The sequence below is a fragment of the Dasypus novemcinctus genome, chromosome 7 (assembly GCF_030445035.2).
Source record: "Dasypus novemcinctus isolate mDasNov1 chromosome 7, mDasNov1.1.hap2, whole genome shotgun sequence".
Taxonomy (NCBI): Eukaryota; Metazoa; Chordata; class Mammalia; order Cingulata; family Dasypodidae; genus Dasypus; species Dasypus novemcinctus.
In genome coordinates this window covers 1,954,731-1,973,539 of record NC_080679.1, presented here as the reverse complement: position 1 = coordinate 1,973,539, position 18,809 = coordinate 1,954,731, and the positions used below count along the sequence as shown (strand labels likewise).

Below are 18,809 nucleotides of genomic sequence, written 5' to 3'. Positions count from 1 at the left end.
GCAGTTGGGTGAGTCCACTTCAGTGAGGTGTGGCCCTCGTCCATCAGAGCAGGTCTTCTCTAGTACAGGAGCCCTTTGTTTTATTTATTTTATTTTTTGCCTTTTTCGGTTTGCTCTTTTATTCATTTATTATTTTTTCTTTGCTATTGGGTCCTTTACTAGCAGAAGAAAACACTGGTGTGGAGAGAAGCCACAGGAAGAAGAAACTGGAGGTCAAGGGCCCCTGAGCAGGCAAGGCCAGGAGGCCGCCACGTGCCCTGCCCGTGACACAGGGGCCCAGGCCAAGGAGCGCCGGCCGCCAGCTCAGGCAGGTGCTCCGGGAGCAGGCGCTGCCTTCACAACACTCGGGCTGGACTTCCTCTTGCCACAGATCTGCGAGCTGTTTAAGCTTCCACCCTTCAAGCCCACCCAAGGCACAGCATTTACACTTAAATAACCAAGTTAACCAAAAGCTCATGATACATTTTTATTTTTATTCTGCCGTATTAGCTTTTCTCCATCACTCCCTGAACTATAGACAACGAACAAAGCAATAAAGCAAGGTCTCACAGGAGCCTGTTGGGATTCCCAGCTTCCGACTTCATGCCCGGAATACGGCACTGGGAAGAGACGGGCAGGGAGGCACTTCCAGCAGGTGGACGCGGGAGCGCCGTCACCCCCGAGCAGAGGCCACAGGGAGAGGCAGGGGCCACTGAGGGGGCAAGTGCGGAGCACGTCCACCTGGTGTCTGACGTGCTTTGTGGAATTGTAAGGCTGTACTTTCACATTTCATAACGGTTGTCTGTAAGTGTCCCAAAGAATCCCGGACATTGAGCAGGAGCTTCCCGGGTGGGAGTGGGGCTGATCAGCCTTCCCTGGGGGCCGGTAGGTTCCGTCCTCTGTCCCCTACACCCAGGTGCCTCCCTGTGCAGGTGCAGGTGGGGTGCTGGCCGGGCGGGGCTCCAGCTGCTCCCATCCCTCGCTGAGCCCGGCTGGGGTTCCCCTGGGTGCTCCAGCCCAGGGGGCGTCGGCTCTTGGGTTCACCTTTGGGCTGAAGAGATAACAGTGAGGAGGACACCAGTGAATGTCCACAGGGCAGAGTGAAGGTGGCCGCATGGCCAGCAAGGGTCCCAGAGGGAGGGGACACTTGGGGACGGCGGACCTGCAGGTCAGCTCTCCATACATGGACATTCCCAGTCCTGCCCCAGGTGTGCTCTGCAGGCGCTGCCCCTGTGCAGGTGGGCAGGTCCCCGAGGGCGTTTCTGTCCACTCTCCTCCATCCGGGCCTGCTGGCGCTGTCCTCCCCCCGTGACTCGGCTGTAGCGGGGTCCCTAGACCTCCTGAGCCCCAGAGCCCAAGCCTTTGGCTCTGTCTCCCAGCTGATGTTGTCCCTCTGCTTGTGCCAGTTTCCATTCTGCCCTGGTGCCCGTGGGGTGACTGCATGACCCTGTGGCCAGCAGGTCAGTGGCCGCGTGGAGCCCTGGGCCCCGGCCCTCGTGGGCCTGCTCCCCTGCACTGGACAGTGGGGAGGCCAGGAGGGGATTCATGAGGAGCCCTGAAGGGGACAACGGGGTGCAGTGGTGGCCTGGAGGTGGCGGTGCCATGCGGCCAGGGTAGGGGTGACAGCGTAGGAGGGGGAGGGGCTGTCGGGGGTGACGCTGTGGGGGGTGGGCTGCGCAGGAGAGCAAGACTGAGGGGGAGGTGGGCCTGTGGGGCAGGGCTTCGGGGACCACAGGGGAAGGGCCGTGCAGGCAGGGCCAGGACGCCCTCGGGTGCTCAGGAGGCCCTGGTGCCTGCAGCTGGAGCAGGTGCTGCCCGGGGAGGGGCCGGCTCAGGCTGGGGGCTTCCCTGTTGGGCCTCGGCTGCAGGGTGGGGCCGCTGCTTCCTTTGAGAGCCGGAGCCCTGGAGGGAGGGTCAGTGTCACTGCTCTGGAAGGAGCAGCTGAGCCCAGGAGAAGCCCTGCCCGGGCCGGCCCGAGCCCTGCGGTCTGGGGGAGCTGAGCGTGGAGCCGGCACCTCTCGCCCTGGGTGGAGGACGAGGGCCTCGCTTCAGAGGCGGGGGCCAGAGCAGCTCAGCACGTGCCAGGGTGCCCACCCGGTTCAAGGGAGGCCCCCGGGCCAAGGACACAGGCTGCGGACAGATGACTTCCCAGGGTACCAGCGATGAGGGGGGAGCAGAGCAGACCCACAGAGGGCACCGGCCAGGGCTGCTGCGGGCGCCTGCTGCTGGGCTCTGAGTGTGGGAGAGACCAGGGCCATGCGCGCCCCAGCCTGCAGGACGGTGGTCTTCATAGGATCCCGTCCTGGTCCTGTCCAGCAGAGAGCCCCCCAAAGGTGAAGCCGCACGGGGCAGGACAGGCCTGTCCCTGGTGGGGTCCCCTGCAGTGGACGTGTTGCAGCCAAGCCAGGGGATCTGAATGGCAGAGAACCCCAAACAGGCTCGGAGAGGAGGAGGAACAGATTTATTACACGCAGGCCTGGAGGAGAGTCTGTCTCCAAATCCTGAGCCCCGTTTCTCAGTTCTCATAGGTTTACACAGGACTTTATGCAGGACTAGCGTGGCTCTCGCTCACTGGCTACAGCGTTGCTAGGTGACGTTTTGCAAGTGGGGTTACAGAAGCAGCAGGCAGGTGCAAGGACATGCGCTCGAGGGCAGGCTGATTCACAGAAGCAGGGGCAGGCAGGTCCCTTAGATTACAGAAGCGGGGGGCAGGAGTGGTCCCTTAGATTACAGAAGAGGGGGTAGGTGGGTCCCTTAGATTACAGAAGTGGGGGGCAGGAGAGGTTCGTTTGATAGTCTCCTGCAAGGTGATGTGCACATGGGCTGGTTTATAGAAGCAAGGGGCAGGAGTGACTTGTTAGAAAATTTTCTGCAAGGTTATGCTTTTTATTTCTCAACAGAGGGGCCACGATGCAGGGCCGGGACGTACTGGGGCGAGGAGGACGAGGAGCGGGGGCCTCTGGGGGACCCCGCTGAGGAGCACAGGGCCCGGACACTTACCAGGCCTCGTGGGGTGCCCCTGGCCCAGAGCTGGGCAGGGCAGGGCAGGGTCCTCGGGCGCCGAGCAGCTGAGCAGGGCCCTGCACAGGCTCAGGCGCTGGCCGCGCGCCCCGCGTCTCCTCCAGCCCGTCTGCATCTGGGTCCTCGGCTCCAGCCCCCACCGGGTGCCCCACATCGGCCTCGACCCCCGGCCTGAGCCCAGAGAGGACGGGCAGCTCAGCACCCACGCCTGTCAGCCCCCTCCCCATGTCCAGCCCCCTCCCCATGTCCAGCCCCCTCCCCGTGTCCAGCCCTCCCTGTGTCTAGTCAGCCCCGCCCTGACAGCCTGGGGTCCCCCAGCCCTCCCCCTGTCCCCTCCTTCTGCTCCGGCCGCACCTGGACCGTACTGTGGGCTCCAGGGGCTCCAGCCCCAGGCCCAGCTCCTCCCGAGGCCCGAAGCGCAGGCCTCAGCCCAGAGCGGATGAGGAAATGGTGGACAGCAATGCCCAGGGGGGCGCCGGACTGAGCCCACAGCTGCCATGGCCAGGATTCTGTGCAGGGCCGCGGTCACTTACGTGTCCTTCAGGGTCAGGCCAGCCAGGGGCGAGTGCTGGTCACTGCTCTGCCCACACATGCTGAGCTGCTCAAGCGGGTCAGCTGGGGGCTTCCCCGGGGGCCCTCCGTGGGGGGTGGAGGCAGGCTCTGACTGCGGGGTGCTCTCCTGGGCCCCTGAGGAAGGGGCTTGGGTGTCCGGGTCGTCCTCGGCCTCTGCCGGCTCCTCCTGCTCCCCGTTGCTGGGCGTCGGTCCGCACCTGCGCACGGGGAGGATGGAGGCTTGACCAGCTGGTGCGGGCGGGGGGCCCTGGGCACCCCGAGCTCCATTCCCGCTCCCAGCATGCCCCCCACTGCCCACCTCCAGCTTGCTGAGCCCAGCTGAGCCCCTCGGCCCTGCCCCTGTAGGGCCCTCCTCCAGGCGTCCTTCCTCTCTCCTGAGGGGACGTCAGGCCCTACCCTTGGGGCACACCCGCTCGGTGGCCTTAGGGTCCCCATGGGGGCACACCCTGCACAGGGCCCGGCTACTCACGCGTCCTTCCGGGCTGACCCAGGCAGGAGGCTGGGCTGGGCCGTGCTCCGTCCACAGCTGCTGAGCCGCTCACGAGGGAGAGGAGGTGGGTTCTCCATGGGCCATTCTTGGGGGACGGCAGCCAGTGCCCCCAGGGAGCCACACTCTGGGGCAGACACCCCAAGGTCCTGAGTGGCCTTGGCCCCTACTGTCCTCTCCTGGGTGCCCGCGTCAGGGCCGCACGGGAACCTGCATGCCGGGGGAGGGTCCACACTGAGCAGCCGGCTGCACCACCTCACCAGCCCACCCTGCCTGGGACTGGGCCCCCCGTCACCCAGGAGTGGGGTGAGGCCACGGCAGGGGATTTCTCCAGGCCCAGGACCCCACCCACCTCGGGCGTGCCCGTCGACTGTCCACTGCGGCTCATGGGCCACTGCGGCTCATGGGGTACTGGCTGACCCCTTCCTCGGGCCAGGGACCCTGCTGTGAGGGTCGTGGCTATGGTGCTGGGAGGATGGACGATGTGGCGAGTAGCCAGGAGCTGGCCCCAGGGACCTGCCCCACTCTCAGGACCTCGGGTCACCCGGTCACTTACGTGGTCATCATGGGTGGGGCAGGAGCAGCGCTGGGCAGGGCAGCGTCCAGTGAGCAGCTGCTGAGCATCTCCATCCCTGGAGGAGGGCGGCGCTCCTGGGGGTGGCCCTGGGGGGTAGCACAGCCGGCCTCCAGGGCCTTCCTGCCCCCCTCTGGGGGGTGTCCAGGCTCTCTGACGTCCTCACCCTCTGCCGTCCCCGCCTGCGTCCCGGGGCCAGGTTCAGCTTCCTGCCTGTGATACAAGGGTGTCCTGAGCCCCAAGGACTGGGGTCCACAAGGTAGACCTGTGCCCCTTGCCTGGCTAAGGGAAGCCAGGAGCCGTCCAGGCCGGCGCGTGGTCAGCAGCTCCGTCCACCCGCGCAGGCTGCAGAGGACCCCGCAGGACGCAGCGCCTCTGTGACTTGGATGGTCTGGTGGGTCGGGCAGTGCCTGAAGGCCAAGCCCACACTGTCATCCAAAAAGATGTGTCCGACCAAAAAATAGTTCGAGGACCAGCTAGAACAACTGGAAAACGATCTCGGGTTTACAACACGGGGAAGCAGGACACCACCCAGGAGAGAGGGACAAAGGAGAGGAATCACGACGGCAAAGCTGGGAGTTGAAACCAGCGGTGGGCGCTGCCAGCACCCTCCCCACACCAAGACACTTCAAAATTCTCAGGCGCCTGTGACTACAGACAAAGGGACCTCCAGGGATCCACCACCCCAGGAAGGGGGAGAGAGACACAGCCTAAGGCTACTCGGCTTCCGACCATCCAGCATCTGAGATGCTACGTCCTGATCGGATGCTAGACATCAGCAAAAAAGGATGAGCCATAACAATAAAATGGAAGACATGGGCCAGGAAAAGGAATATATCAAAGCTTAAAAGAGATGCAGGATTGAAGAAAACTAATTCTTGGATGCACACAAATTTCAAAAATCAATTTAATGAGTTGAAAGACAGTATAGCTAAAGAGATCAATGACATCAAGAAGATATTGAGTGAGCACACAGAATTTGAAATCCTGAAGAGGAGAGTAACAGAGCTCGTGGGAACGAAAGACACAACAGGGGAGATCAGACACACATCAGAGGCATCCAACAGCTGACTCGAGATGACAGAAGAAAGAGTAAGTGATACCGAAGACAGAACGGCTGAAAGTGAAGAGAACTGAGAGAGAAAAGAATGAAAAAAATGGAGCAGGGGCTCAGGGATTTGAAAGACAACATGAAATGCAACAATATATGCATCTTGGGAGTTCCAGAAGCAGACAAGAAGGGAAAGTGGGGGGAAACGGACTTTGGCCCAGTGGTTAGGGCGTCCGTCTACCATATGGGAGGTCCGCGGTTCAAACCCCGGGCCTCCTTGACCCGTGTGGAGCTGGCCATGCGCAGTGCTGATGCGCGCAAGGAGTGCCCTGCCACACAGGGGTGTCCCCCGTGTGGGGGAGCCCCACGCGCAAGGAGTGCGCCCGTGAGGAAAGCCGCCCAGAGTGAAAAGAAAGAGTAGCCTGCCCAGGAATGGCGCCGCCCACACTTCCCGTGCCGCTGACGACAACAGAAGCGGACAAAGAAACAAGACGCAGCAAATAGACACCAAGAACAGACAACCAGGGGAGGGGGGGGGAATTAAATAAATAATCAAAAAAAAAAAAAAAAAAGAAGGGAAAGCGGGTAGAAAGAGAAGTTGAGGAAATAATAGCTAAAAATTTCACAACTCTCACTAAAGAAATGAACTTACATGTCCAAAAAGCGTACCATAAACCGATCAGGATAAATCTGAATAGACCTACTCCAAGATACATACTAGTCAGGATGGCAAATGTGAAAGATAAAAAGACAATTCTGAAAACAGCAAGAGAGAAGCAAACAATCACATACAAGGGACATCTAATAAGACTTACTATGGATTTCTCATCAGAAACCATGGAGATGAGAATACAGTCTGTGTTGCAATTAGCCTATTGAAAGAGAAAGCCTGCCAGCTGAGGATTCTTTATCCAGCAAAATTGTCCTTCAAATATGAAGGTGTGTTTAAAATATTCACAAACAGAACTAAGAGAGTCAGAAAAAAACAATCTACCTTTGCAGGAACTATAAAAAGAAGCCTTCGAGTCTGAAAGAAAAAGGCAGGAGAGAGAGGTTTATAGGAGAGTATAGAAGAAAGAATAGCAGAAAGGATAACCAAAAGAGTAAAAAGACAATAATATGATATGACATAAGAAAACCAAAAAATAAAATGCTGGAAGTAAATAATGCATATTTAATGCATAATGTGTAGTAATTAATCTATTGAATGTGAACGGAAAAAACTCACCAATCAAAAGAGGTAGACTGACAGAATGGATTAAAAAACATGAGCCATCTATATGCTGCTTACAAGAGACTTACCTTAGACCCAGGCATACAAACCAGCTGAAACTGAAAGGTTAGAAAAAGATATTCCATGCAAACAGTAACCAAAGAAGAATAGAGGTAGCTATATTAATATCAGACAATACAAACTTTAAAGGCACAAAAGGTATGAGATAAAGAAGGCCTTCCTAAATTAATAAAAGGACAATCCACCAGGAAGATATAATAGTCATAAATATCGACGCACCTAACCAGGGTGCCTCGAAATACATGAGACACACTCTGGAAAAACTGAAGGGAGAAACAGATGTCTCTACAGTTAATAGTTGAAGACTTCAACATCCCACTCCCATCATTAGATCGAGCAACTAGACAGAAGATCACAAAAGAAACAGAGAACTTGAGCAATATGATAAACAAGTTAGACCTAAGAGACATATACAGGACACTGCATCCAAACTCAGCAGGTTGTACATTCTTCTCAAGTGCCCATGGATCTTTCTCCAGGATAGACCACATATTACGCCACAATGCAATTCTCAATAAATATAAAAAGATTGAAATTATACAAAGCACCTTCTCAGATATTAGTGGAAAGAAACTGGAAAACAATAATACATGAGAAAGAGGTAAATTTGCAAATGTGTGGAGGCTAAACAATACGCTCCTAAGTAATCAGTAGGTCAAAGAAGAAATTGCAAGTGAAATCAGTAAATATATTGCGACAAATGAAAACGAGAACACAACCTGTCAAGACTTATAGGATACAGTGAAGGCAGTCTTGAGAGGAAAATTTATAACCTTATATGCCAATATTTTTAAAATATAGAGCTAAACTCAAAGATTTAACTGAACTACAGAAACCAAAAAAAAGAACAGCAAACCAATCCCAAAGTAAGCAGAAGGAAAGAAAGAATAAAGATTAGAGCGCAAATAAATGAAATTGCGAACAAAAGAAACAATACAGAAAATTAACAAAAGCAAAAGCTGATTCTTGAAAAAGATCAGTAAAATGGACAAACCCCTAGCCAGAATAACAAAGAAAAAAAGAGAGAAGATGCAAATAAATACAGCCAGAAATGAAAGGGGTAAGTTAGTACTGACATGACAGTAATAGAAATGATCAGAGGATATTATGAAAAACTGTATGCCAACAAACTAAACCTAGATGAAATGAACAAATTCCTACAAATGCAAACAGCCTACACTGAAACCACAAGAAATAAAAGAACATAACAAACCAGTCACATTTAAAGAGATTGAATCCATCATAAAAAATCTCCCAACAACAAAAAGTCCAGGACCAGATGGCTTCACAGGTGAATTCTACCAGGCATTTCAAAAAGAATTAGCAACAATCCTGTTTAAACTCTTCCAAAAAACTGAAGAAGAGGGAAAATGACCCAACATATTTTATGAAGCCAACATCACTCTAACACCAAAGCCACATAAAAAAAGACACTACAAAGAAAAGAAAATTACAGACTAATCTTCCTAATGAACATAGACGCAAAAATTTTCAACAAAGTACTTGCAGATTGAATCCAAAAGCATATCAAAAGACTTAAACATCATGGTCAAGTAGGATTTATTCCTAGTATGTAAGGCTGGTTCAACATAACGAAATCAATCAATGCACATTAACAAATTGAAGGAAAAAACACACAATCATCTCAATTGATGCAGAAAAGGCATTCAACAAAATCTGGCATCCTTTCTTGATAAAAACACTTCAAAAGAAAGGAATAGAAGGAAAATTCCTCAATATGATAAAAGGCATATATGAAAAACCCACAGCCAACAGCATACTCGATGGAGAAAGGTTGAAAGCTTTCCTTCTAATATCAGAAACAAGCAAGGTTGCCAATTGTCACCAAAGTTATTGAATATCGTACTAGAAATTCTAGCTAGGGCAGTAAGACAAGAAAAACTAAATTAAAGATATCCAAAAAGGAAAAGAGGAATTAACACTCTGACTATTTGTGAATGACATGATCCTGTATTTAGAAAATTCTGAAGTATCCACGATAAAGCTACTTGAGCTAATAAATGAGTTTAACAAAGGGGCAGGATACAAGACTGACATGCAAAAATCAGTAATGTTGTACACTACTATTGAACCATCTGAGGAGGAAATCAGGGGGGAAAATCCATTTACAATAGCAACGAAAAAGGTTCAAATGCCTAGGAATCAATTTAATCCAAGAAGTACAGGGCCTATATGAAGAAAACTACCAAACAATGCTAAAAGAAATCAATGAAGACCTAAACAAATGGAAAGACATTGCATGTTCATGGATTCGAAGACTAAATATCATGACGATGTCAATCCTACCTAAACTGATTTATAGATTCAATATAATATCAATCAAAATTCGAATAGCCTACTTCAAAGAAACAGAAAAGACAATTAAGGAATTCATTTGGAAGGGAAAGTGTACCAAAAGAGCCAAAAGCATTCCAAAAAAGAAGAGCGACATGGGAGGAATTTCACTGCTTGACCTTGAAACATATTAGAAAGCTACAGTGGTCAAAACAGCATGGTACTGGCATGAAGGCAGACACATCGATCAGTGGAATAGTGAAAGAGTCCAGAATAAACCCTCACCTCTATGGTCAACTGCTTTTTCACAAACCTACCAAGCCCATGTTAACAGGACCAGTCTCCTCAACAAACGGTGCTGGGAGAAGTGGATGTCTGCAGCCAAAAGAACCAAAGAGGACCCCTGTCACACTCCCTATAGGAGAACCAACTCAGCATGGATCAAATACTTAAAAATAAAAGCCAGGGCCATAAAACTACTAGAAGAAAATGTACGGAAACATCGTAAAGACCTTAATGTTTCCTCGAACACCCAAACCATGGGCAACAAAAGGAAAAAATAGATAAATAGACCTCCTCAAAATTAAGCCCTATTCCCTGTATACCGTCAGAGTTAATCACCCATGCTGGCGACCGAGCTCTGGCGACCCCCAGCCCACCCTCCCGCCAAGCTCCAGGCTGCCGCAGCGGCCTCCAGGCCTTCAGCACATGGTGGGTGTGGGTGTCCACTTGCACCCAAGCAATGGCCAAGATGAAGGTTCCAGGGGGCTCCCCCATTCTCGGCAGCAAGAGGCCAGGTCACTCACCTGTCCTGGAGAGCACTGGGCCCTGGGTGTCCCTCCTGGGGGCTGGGGGCAGAGCCCGGATCAGGGGGCTGGCCCCTCCCATTGCGGGGTGAGGCCTGCTGCTCCGGGGCGGCCACGTCCTGTGTCGTTGTCCCCGCTCCCCCTCCAAGCTGGGGCTCCAGCCTGCAGCACGAGGGACCAATCCAGGCTGAGGGCAGCCACTTCCCCAGCGCCTGCCCCAGCGCCGCCTCCCAGAAGCCTGCCGGGCTCTTGGCTCGTCACCTCCGCAGAGTCTGACCTTGCCAGGACAGAGGCCCCAGGCCAGGGGGGCAGTGCTGGATGAGGACGGAGGCCCTCGGACGCCCCTGGGCACGTGGGGTCCCGCACCAACCCCAGGGCCCCGTTGTCCCCCCACCCAGCCCCACTCAGCGTGGCGGGAAGCCCCCCTCCCCATCCCACTCCATTTCAGCTCAGAGTCAAGAGCCGAGGCCACCTCAACGCTGTGCCTAGGGCCACACTGGCAGGACAGGCCCCTCCCTGGGTGGGGTCTCCTGCTGGGGAGGGGGCAGGACACAGGGCCGGGACACGCTGGGGTGAGGACTAGGAGCGGGGTCCCCAGGAGGCCCTGAGGAGCACGGGGACCTGGGCACTTACCAGGGCTTTTGGGGCACCCCCGGCCCAGCGCTGGGCAGGGCAGGGCAGGGTCCTCGGGTGCCGAGCAGCTGAGCAGGGCCCTGCACAGATCCAGTTGCTGGCCGCACTCCCCGCATCTCCTCTAGCCTGTCTGCATCTCGGTCCTCAGCTCCTGCCCCAGCCTCCGTCGGGCGCCCCACGTCAGCCTCGACCCCTGGCCTGAGCCCGGAGAGGACGAACAGCTCAGCACCCACGCCAGCCAGCCCCCTCCCTGTGTCCAACCCCCTCCCCGTGTCCAGCCCCTCCCCGTGTCCAGCCTCTCCCCGTTTCCAGCCAGCCCTGTCCCAACAACCTGGGGTCCCCCGGCCTCCCCCTGCCCCCTACTTCCCACCGGGCCATGCTTGGACCGTCCTGTGGTCTCCAGGGGCTCCAGCCACGGGCCCAGCCCCTCCTGAGGCCCGAAGCGCAGGCCTGGGCCCCTGCCCTCCCCCCAGGGGCCAGCTGCAGTCTGGGTCTGGGGGCCGCACCTGCTCTGGGTGCTCTCCGCTCTAGGTGGGGCTCTGCGTCCTGGGAGCTCAGGGCTGCTCTAAAGGCGGCTCCTCCCATCCTGCTCCATCCAGAGCGAGCAGCGATTCCCGGCCCTGGGCTCCCCTCTGCACCCCTCTACCCCCGACCTGCTCCTGGCCCTCTGCGCACACCTGCTGTGCCTGTGGCCCGGCTCCTCTCGGGCCCTCCAGAAGGAAGGCACCTGGAGAGCCCGCCCGGCCGCGCCACACCCCTGCACCTGTTCCTCTGGACTCTTGGACTGAAGGGCTGCCTTAGGGGGTTCCGGGGACATGGGTTAAATCACGGCAGCCCAGGACCCGGCGTCCACGGCACAGGGACTGGACGATCATCATGGCCTTACCCCAGGGGACGTGCCCTGAGGCAGATGAGACCCACGTCCTCAGGACACCCAGGGCGCACCTTGTGAGAGTGGGGCTGGCCGGGTCGCCGTCCTCGGGGAAAGCAGCTTCACTGCTCCTCTTGGGGTGCTCGCCTGGGCCCTCCCAAGGCGGCCCCTTCGTCTCAGGGACAGGTGCGGCCTCCACCCCCTTCCCTGGAACCCTGTCTTCGGGCTCGTCTTCCTGCCTGCAGCAAGAGTGCAGGTCACCTCCCGGTGATGGCCGCCCTCCGTCACCAAGCGCACCCGCGGACCAGCCCCCGGCCCCGGCCCTGTCCGGGTGGTGTGTCATCTCGGACCCCACCCTCCTGGCGTCCCCAGGCCTGGCCACTGTCTGTGGGGCCAGCACTGCTCCTCCCCGGCCTGGCTGCCCTCCAGGGACCCTCAGGCCATTTGCCACCAGCCCTCATGGGCCCCAGGGGCACCCTCCCCCTCCCCGCGGTCCCTGCAGCTGTGCCCTGGAGGGACGGGAGCCAAGGCCACTGTGACAGTCACGTGTGGGCTCCGGGTCCAGCCAGCACCACCTGCCCCCTGTCCCCTGCCCCCAAACACGACCCCCAGGGCCCAGACCCGGCACGCACCTGTCCCTGCTGTCCTGACAGCGGTACATCAGCAGGTACGGGAGCCCGGACCTGTGGGCAGGACGTCAGCCTGGCGCCCCTGCCCACCCACGCTGCCCCTTCATCCTCCAGGGCCCCCCAGCCTCCCGGGAGGGCCCCGCCCCCTGCCCAGGGCACCTGCAGCCGTACCTGTGTGTGAACTGCTGCGGGAAAGACTCCACCTAGGAAGAGAGGGGCGGTGAGGACACGGCCTTCAGGCCACTCGCCCACCTGCCACCTGCCCTGCACATGGCCCCTGCGCCTTCTGCTTCCTTCAGAGGCTGCCCCACCAGGTGGGGCCGGACCTGACCTCTGACCTTTTCCCTGGACCCGGGCCCTGACCTCTGCCTTCTCCCCCATGCCTGACCCTGACTGTGACCTGCACTGACCCCGGGCACCTGCCGTCCCCTCCCACAGCTGTCCTTTCCCACAGCCCGGAGCCGCGTGGCGGGGGCACTCACACGGTCCACCCACTGGTCGTCGAAGTGATACCACTGCTCCTGGCCGGGGGGCTGGACGAGGGCCGTGTAGTGGCCCCCGCTGTAGTCCCCCCAGTGGCTGCACACGGCGTAGAGATGGTAGCGCTTCCGCTCCTGCGGGGAGACGGGGTGCAGGGGGCTTGCAGGTGTCTCCACGTTCCAGGACAACGGGGGCCGTGCAGGCTGTGGCCGTGGTGGGCATCAGCCAGCGCCACCCGTCCTGCCCCTGCCAGCGTCACGACGGTAGGAGGAGAACGGACACAGGGCGAGCCCCAGCGGTGCCACCCCCGGCTCCTGCGCTCAGGCCCACGGCTGCCTGGGTCCCCCCGAGGCCCAGGGTCCAGGGCTCCAGGTGCCTGGCAGATGGCCTTGGTGTCCCCGCCCCTGGCGTCCACCCGCCGATGGTCACGTGGGTGCCTGGCCCTGGGCCACCCTGCGGGGCAGTTCCCAGCTGAGTCCACTGCAGGAGCACAAAGCCCCCTCATGCCCCTCCTGGGGCAGGATCTGGAATCGAGTTCCAGGGGTGAGGGGAGGACAGGGGGCTCTGTGGGGACACAGGCCACCTGTGGAGGGGTCCTGGCAGGCCCCTGGCCACCTCCAATCCCACTTTAGCTGTGGGGTCTCCAGGAGCCAGGACTGTGCCTGTGCCCGACCCCTGCCTGTCCTGGGGGCCTGCGCCCCCCATGCCTCCACCTGTCCTGGGGGCCTCTCCCAACCTACCCCCCAGTCATGTGGTACCTGCACTCCCCCATACTCCTCCACCTGTCCTGTGGGGTCTCTACCCCCCAAGTGGACCCCTATCCTGTGGGGCCTGTGGCCCCCCCCCCCTCTCTGGGCCTGCGCTGGCTTGGCCCTGGTCGGCAGCTGTTCACTGAAGGAAAGGTGGTGGGGGGTGATGCTTGAAACACTGTCCTTGTGGCCAAAGAAGATGTGTCCTGGGCTCCCCTCTATGGCTGACACTCACCGGGGCTGGGGTGACCGTGGCTCCCCTAGAACCTGAAGAGTGGGGCGCAGCAGGCGCCCGGGGCGCGGTCTGCAGTTCCAGCACGTGGGAGACGTTGGCGGTCGCCTGGGCTTTGTGGAACTTTCCCTCTTTGAAGGTGAACTCGCTGACTTGCAGCACCAGGATCTTGGGGAGCCGCAGGAAGCGCTGCTCCTAGAGCGGGCGAGGCGGGTCAGGGGGGCACCCCACGGGCCAGGGCCCAGGCCGGCGGCTCGGGACCCTCCTCCGTCCACCTGCCCCGCCGCCTGCCCTGTCCGGGCCAACGAAGAGGCTGGGGGTCGGGGTTCTGCCCCTGCGATGGACCCTCTGGCCGCCCTCCAGCTGGGCCCAAGGCCAACGCCACCACCAGGAGCACGTTCACCCGAGGACCGAGAGGCACCGCCTTCGGGGAAGACCAGCCAGCCCCGGGGAGGCAGAGGTGCTCTGCAAGAGCAGTAAACAGTCCAGGTGGAGCAGAGCAGGGAGAGAGCAGCCAGGACGGAGCCCGAGCAGAGAATGGAAGTGAGCACCCGTTACAGAAAAGAAACAGCCTCCAGCACTGAGGAGAAAGAGAAGAACAAGACCCACGGGCGAGGGACCCTGGCCAGGGCTGTGGCCCCCAGCTCCCCAGCTGCCGTGGAGGAACAGGTGCCTCAGACAGGACTCGGGGCAGCGTGGCACAAAGCCACAGGCCAGGGCACTGGACAGGCCACAGCGAGGGGCAGAACCCTTCTCGGACCAAAGAGGCCAGGGCAGGAGCGAGACGCGTGGGAGTCGGCAGGCCGAGGAGAGAGCCCTCAGCGAGGTGGCCCCAGGGGCCCCGTGTCGGGGACAAGAGCGAGGCTGGAGTCCAATGCAGGGGAGGTGCCCTTTGTGCCCAGGGCAGGGGCGGGGGGAGGTGGACAGGCCGTGGGCACAAGGGAACAGGCGGGCACACCCTGCCCCGCCCTCCCAGCTCAGGGACTCTGAGGCCACTCGGCCGCTGGCACCTCTCAGGCCCCCCGAGGGTCTGGTCCAGCTCAGGGGCTACCCCAGGGCCGGGGAGAAGCAGCCGGGCCCCAGGCCCTACCTCGGAGGCGGGGGTCTTGGCATCGCAGCACTCACAGAAGAACAGGTTGTCGTCCTCGTCGAAATGCTGGACGTGGGGGACGCCCAGGGCACCTGTGTCCTGCAGGAGACCAAGGAGAGAGGCTGGGGGCTCCGGGGGGCTGTGCCGTACCCCTTCCCCACCCCGTGCCCCCGCCTCTGTGCTCTGCAGCCCTCCAGGGCCCCTGCCCCCCATAGTCCCCTCAAGGCTTCCAACAGGTACAGGGTCTGCCCTAAAAGGCCCTTTGGGGTGCAAAGCCCAGCCCCCCACCCCACCCCACCCCCTGAACCCCGCTGTCCTTGGGCACCCACCACCTCCAAGGCTCTGTGCGGCGCTCCCCAAGCACACCTGCCCTGGATCCCCAACACCTCGTGACCCAGGCCACCCAGGGAGGGCCCCCACCTGCCTGCCCCCCACTGCTCCTGAGTGCCCGAGGTAGGGGCACGATCGGGCATCTCTGCCCAGCGCAGCCCCCAGCACAGACGGGGCTGGACTGGCGGTGACTAGAGGGAAGTGGGACCCGGGGCTGGAGAACACCCACTCCCTGGGCCTCCCCCCGCAGGCCACCTGGGAAGGGGCCGGTACCTGGACGCATCCAGCAGGCTCTCGGGGCGGCTCTCGGGGTGCCTGCCCATCCCCATCCAGACCACAGAACCGGGAGAGGGAGGCCAGGGGGAGCAGCAGCGTCCTGCCCCCGGGCGGGATGTTGTCCTCACTGCCACACCTGGCGCACCTGATGACCTTCTCCACTTCACTCTGAAACACCTGACAGGAGGCGGTCACTCCCCAGGCCCCAGGCCCCAGGCCCGGCCCGTTCCCAGGTGGGCCCCAGGCAGCACCGCCGGTGTGGACAGTCCCAGCCTCCACCTGGGCCAACACTGCTCGGCGCCCTGTGAGCCCCAATCCACAGGACACGGGGTGCACTGCCCGCCCTCCAGGAGACGGCAAGGCCTCTGGACTTCAGCCACAGGGGCGCCCCCACCCAGGACCGAGGCCCCGATCCTGCCCCTTTGGAGCCCTGGTTGACCCAGGCCCCGTGCCCCCTACCTCCTGCAGGTCGCCCCGGCCCAGCTTGTCCAGAAGCAGCAGGAACACCTCGCCCACGTCCTGCTGGCCGTCTGCAGGGCACGGGGCCAGCTCAGCCAGCGGAGCCCCTCTGCCCCCCGCCCTCGGTCCCGCCTCCCCCACTCCAGAGCAGGCAGGACACCGCGACGCGACCCTCCAGCAGCCTCCCCGCTCCAGCCCTCCTCCGGGTCCCCAGGCTGCCCAGCGTCCCCGCCTCCTCCCTGCAGCCTCCCCCTGCTCTGACTGTCCTGGGACCCCCACTCCCAGAGCCGCAGCCATGGACACTGCCCCTGCTCCACGGGGCCCATGCTGATCGCATGCCCTCCCACTCTGGTGACCCCTCTGCCCAGGACCCGTCACGGCCTCCTGGGTCCTGGCAGGAACACCAGGTCCACTCACAGCCCAGGCCCAGGCAGGTGGTCAGGGCCCGCGTCTCCACGGGGCCGCGCCGCGCCTCCAGGCCCCTGAAGATCTGCTCCAGCGCCTGCTGCAGCTGCGAGGACCGGAGCGCCTCCAGCCCCCCGAAGATCTGCTCCAGCTCCTGCTGCTGCTGCGAGGACCAGGGCGCCTCCTGGACCCTGCGGCCACAGGGCAGCCCGGCTTCCACCTCACCCAGGACCAGAGCTCCCCACCCAGTCCCTCCCGGGGCCGCCGGGCGCTCACCTGTCCCGGAATTCCGGGGTCACGAAGAGGCACTGCAGCAGGGCGTTGAGGTAGCAGGTCAGCCCGTGATTGATGAGACCCACAAAAGGGGGGCTCCCCGGGGATGGGCCTGGGGGATGTACAGCTTCTGAAAGGCTGGGCGGTGCTCAGGAGGGAGAGCCCCATCCCCGGGGCACCCCACCCCTCTTTCTGCACCAGACCTGGGCTGGACCCAGAGACCCTGAGGGGCCCCAGGGGCTGGGCCTCCGTCCCTGCCTCTTGTCCCTCTGCACACCTGCGCCAGTACCCCACCTCCCCGGGTCTCTCAGAGGGCGCCCCCCCACCCCGTACCTGCCCAGGTGGGCACCTGCTTCCCCTGCAGCCATCTCGGGGCGCACACTGCTCCCCTGCCCCAGCCCAGGACTGGGAGGGGCTCTTCTCAAGCAGGGGTGGCCAATTGCTTCCCCAAAGCTCAGGGAGACACAGTCCCATCCAGGCGACGGGGTGCCTCAAGGGAGCGCTGAGCCCAGGTCTGCCTGGCCCGCGTGTGCCCCAGGTGGAGGGTGGGCCTGCCCCCCTCCCGGCAGGGGCTGTGGCTGGGGTGGGAGACGTGGTCTCACCCAGGCAGGAAGCAGGCTCAGCTCAGGATCTCCGGGAGCCCGGGCTGGGAGCAGGTGGGGGGTGGGGTTCCGTCCCCTTCCCGCGCCCCGCCCCCGCCTCCCCTCCGCCCCCCCTTCCTCACCACCTGGGGGTGCAGCTCCCGGCAGAAGGTCCTCGAACTCATCCACGGGGGTCCCGAAGTCCAGTTGGCGGACAGACAGTTCTAGCGCCCACCACACCCAGGTCCGCAACCAGGCGAGGAAGTGCCAGACCCATGCCCACCAGGCCCAGAAGGGGTGAACACCGTCCGGGGAGCGAGCACCGGCGCCCCCGTCCTGGGACCCGCGCAGGCGCCCCATCGCGGCAGCCCCGCGGCGTGGACCTCGCGGGGAGGGAAGCAAGCGAAGGGGCCTAGGCCCACCCGACCTGGGCGCCACGCCCCGCAGACGGGCGGGAAACTGAGGCTCAGACGGCGGGAACGGCTCTCCACGGGCGCGCGGGGCTGGGGGCTCCAGGCGAGCGTCCCCCTGCGCCCGGGTCCCCGCGGACCGAGACCCGGCTCTGGGGCCCCGCAGCCCCGGCCCCTCGGAGCCTCCGGCAGCGCTGGGGTGGGGGCGGGGCGCCGGCGGCTCCGCCCCGCGGGGGGGCGAGGTCGGGGTTGGCGGGGGAGGGGCGGCCCTGTGCGCTCCACTTTCACTTTTGATTCTCTGCTGGGGAACATTCCAGAGAACTCCCGCCCGCGGGGTCGTGTGCAAGGACGGGGTGGGGTGGGGGGCGGCCAGGAGGAAGGGGCTGCTCAAGACCCCCTGCTGGGGTGGCCGGACGCCCCCCCAAGCCCCTGGCCTGAAAAGGGAAACCTGAGTTTTGATCCCTGGAAGTGCCCTGGCCCTGAGCAGAGCCCCCGCAGCCCTCACTGCCCCCCTGCCCGCCCGCATCTCCCTCCCGCTCCCCGGGCAGCGCTGACCTGCTCAGGACGGGGCTGCCTGGCCACCGAATTATATTAGAGACCCCCACCACACCCCACTGTCCAGCACCCGGGGCCTGCTCCCCCCAGGGCGCCCCATGCTGGCTCCCCTCGGGGCGCCTGAGGAAGTCACCAGGTTAAGACCAGAACAATCCAAAAACCTTCGTGTGTGAAGAGGCGGCGGAAAGCCCTGATCTTAGGGCTCCAGAGCGCCCAACCCGGCCACGTCCTGCGGAGGCCATGACCGGGGACGCCCAATGCCCGGCATCGGAGCAGCCTAAGAGCACCCTGGACCCCAGCCTGGCGCCCCAAGCGCTGCCTCCAGAGCGGGGTCCCCGTCACTCTGACCACCCTGGGCTCCCTGCCCATCCGTCCTGGAGACACGGGGTCTGGTGGTACCTGCTCTTGGAAGGCCACCGTGGGAGCTGGATGAAGGGTGACGCAGGCTGGGTAAGGACATCTACAACGGGACCCACATCTGCTCCTGCTGCCGCCCCAAGAATCCAGGGCCAGGTGTGAGGTTCCAAGAGTCTCTTGAGGGGCCTGTGCCGGCCATGGGGGCAGGCGGCCCTTTCCTAGGACAGCACGGGGTCTCCCTGCCCTAAGGCAGGGGAAAGGCTTTGTGGGAAGCAGTGATGAGAGGAAAGGCTGTGGGTTCAGGGCCCCTGCGTCCGGGTGCCCGGCTCCCAGCCTTGGGCTGCACAGCCTACTCCCCAAGTCAGGGCATTTTCCAGAGGGCACAGGCCCTCCAGCGGG

General features: G+C 60.9%; 1 protein-coding gene across 4 annotated transcripts; it reads right to left on the bottom strand.

Annotated features, from left to right (window-relative positions):
- Positions 1 to 453: 453 nt before the first annotated feature.
- On the bottom strand, positions 454 to 17,704 carry LOC101429708 (collagen alpha-1(I) chain-like). 4 transcript variants are annotated; one of them, XM_058299750.1, is made up of 18 exons: positions 17,232 to 17,704; positions 16,511 to 16,619; positions 16,247 to 16,425; positions 15,830 to 15,900; positions 15,368 to 15,547; positions 14,765 to 14,863; positions 13,678 to 13,869; positions 12,696 to 12,827; positions 12,385 to 12,416; positions 12,217 to 12,267; positions 11,659 to 11,823; positions 10,714 to 10,911; positions 10,081 to 10,242; positions 4,617 to 4,847; positions 4,043 to 4,270; positions 3,534 to 3,770; positions 2,980 to 3,171; positions 454 to 1,030 (listed from the first exon to the last, which is right to left on the bottom strand). In XM_058299750.1, the coding sequence occupies exons 1-18, from the start codon at positions 17,446 to 17,448 to the stop codon at positions 886 to 888; spliced, it is 2,820 nt and encodes a 939-aa protein (XP_058155733.1). In that variant the 5' UTR covers positions 17,449 to 17,704; the 3' UTR covers positions 454 to 885. The 4 variants fall into 4 exon arrangements, with proteins under 4 accessions (XP_058155733.1, XP_058155734.1, XP_071072126.1 ...); XM_058299751.1 differs by having other exon boundaries at positions 17,235 to 17,704; XM_071216024.1 differs by lacking the exon at positions 454 to 1,030 and adding an exon at positions 1,052 to 2,666.
- Between the last annotated feature and the right edge of the window lie 1,105 nt (positions 17,705 to 18,809).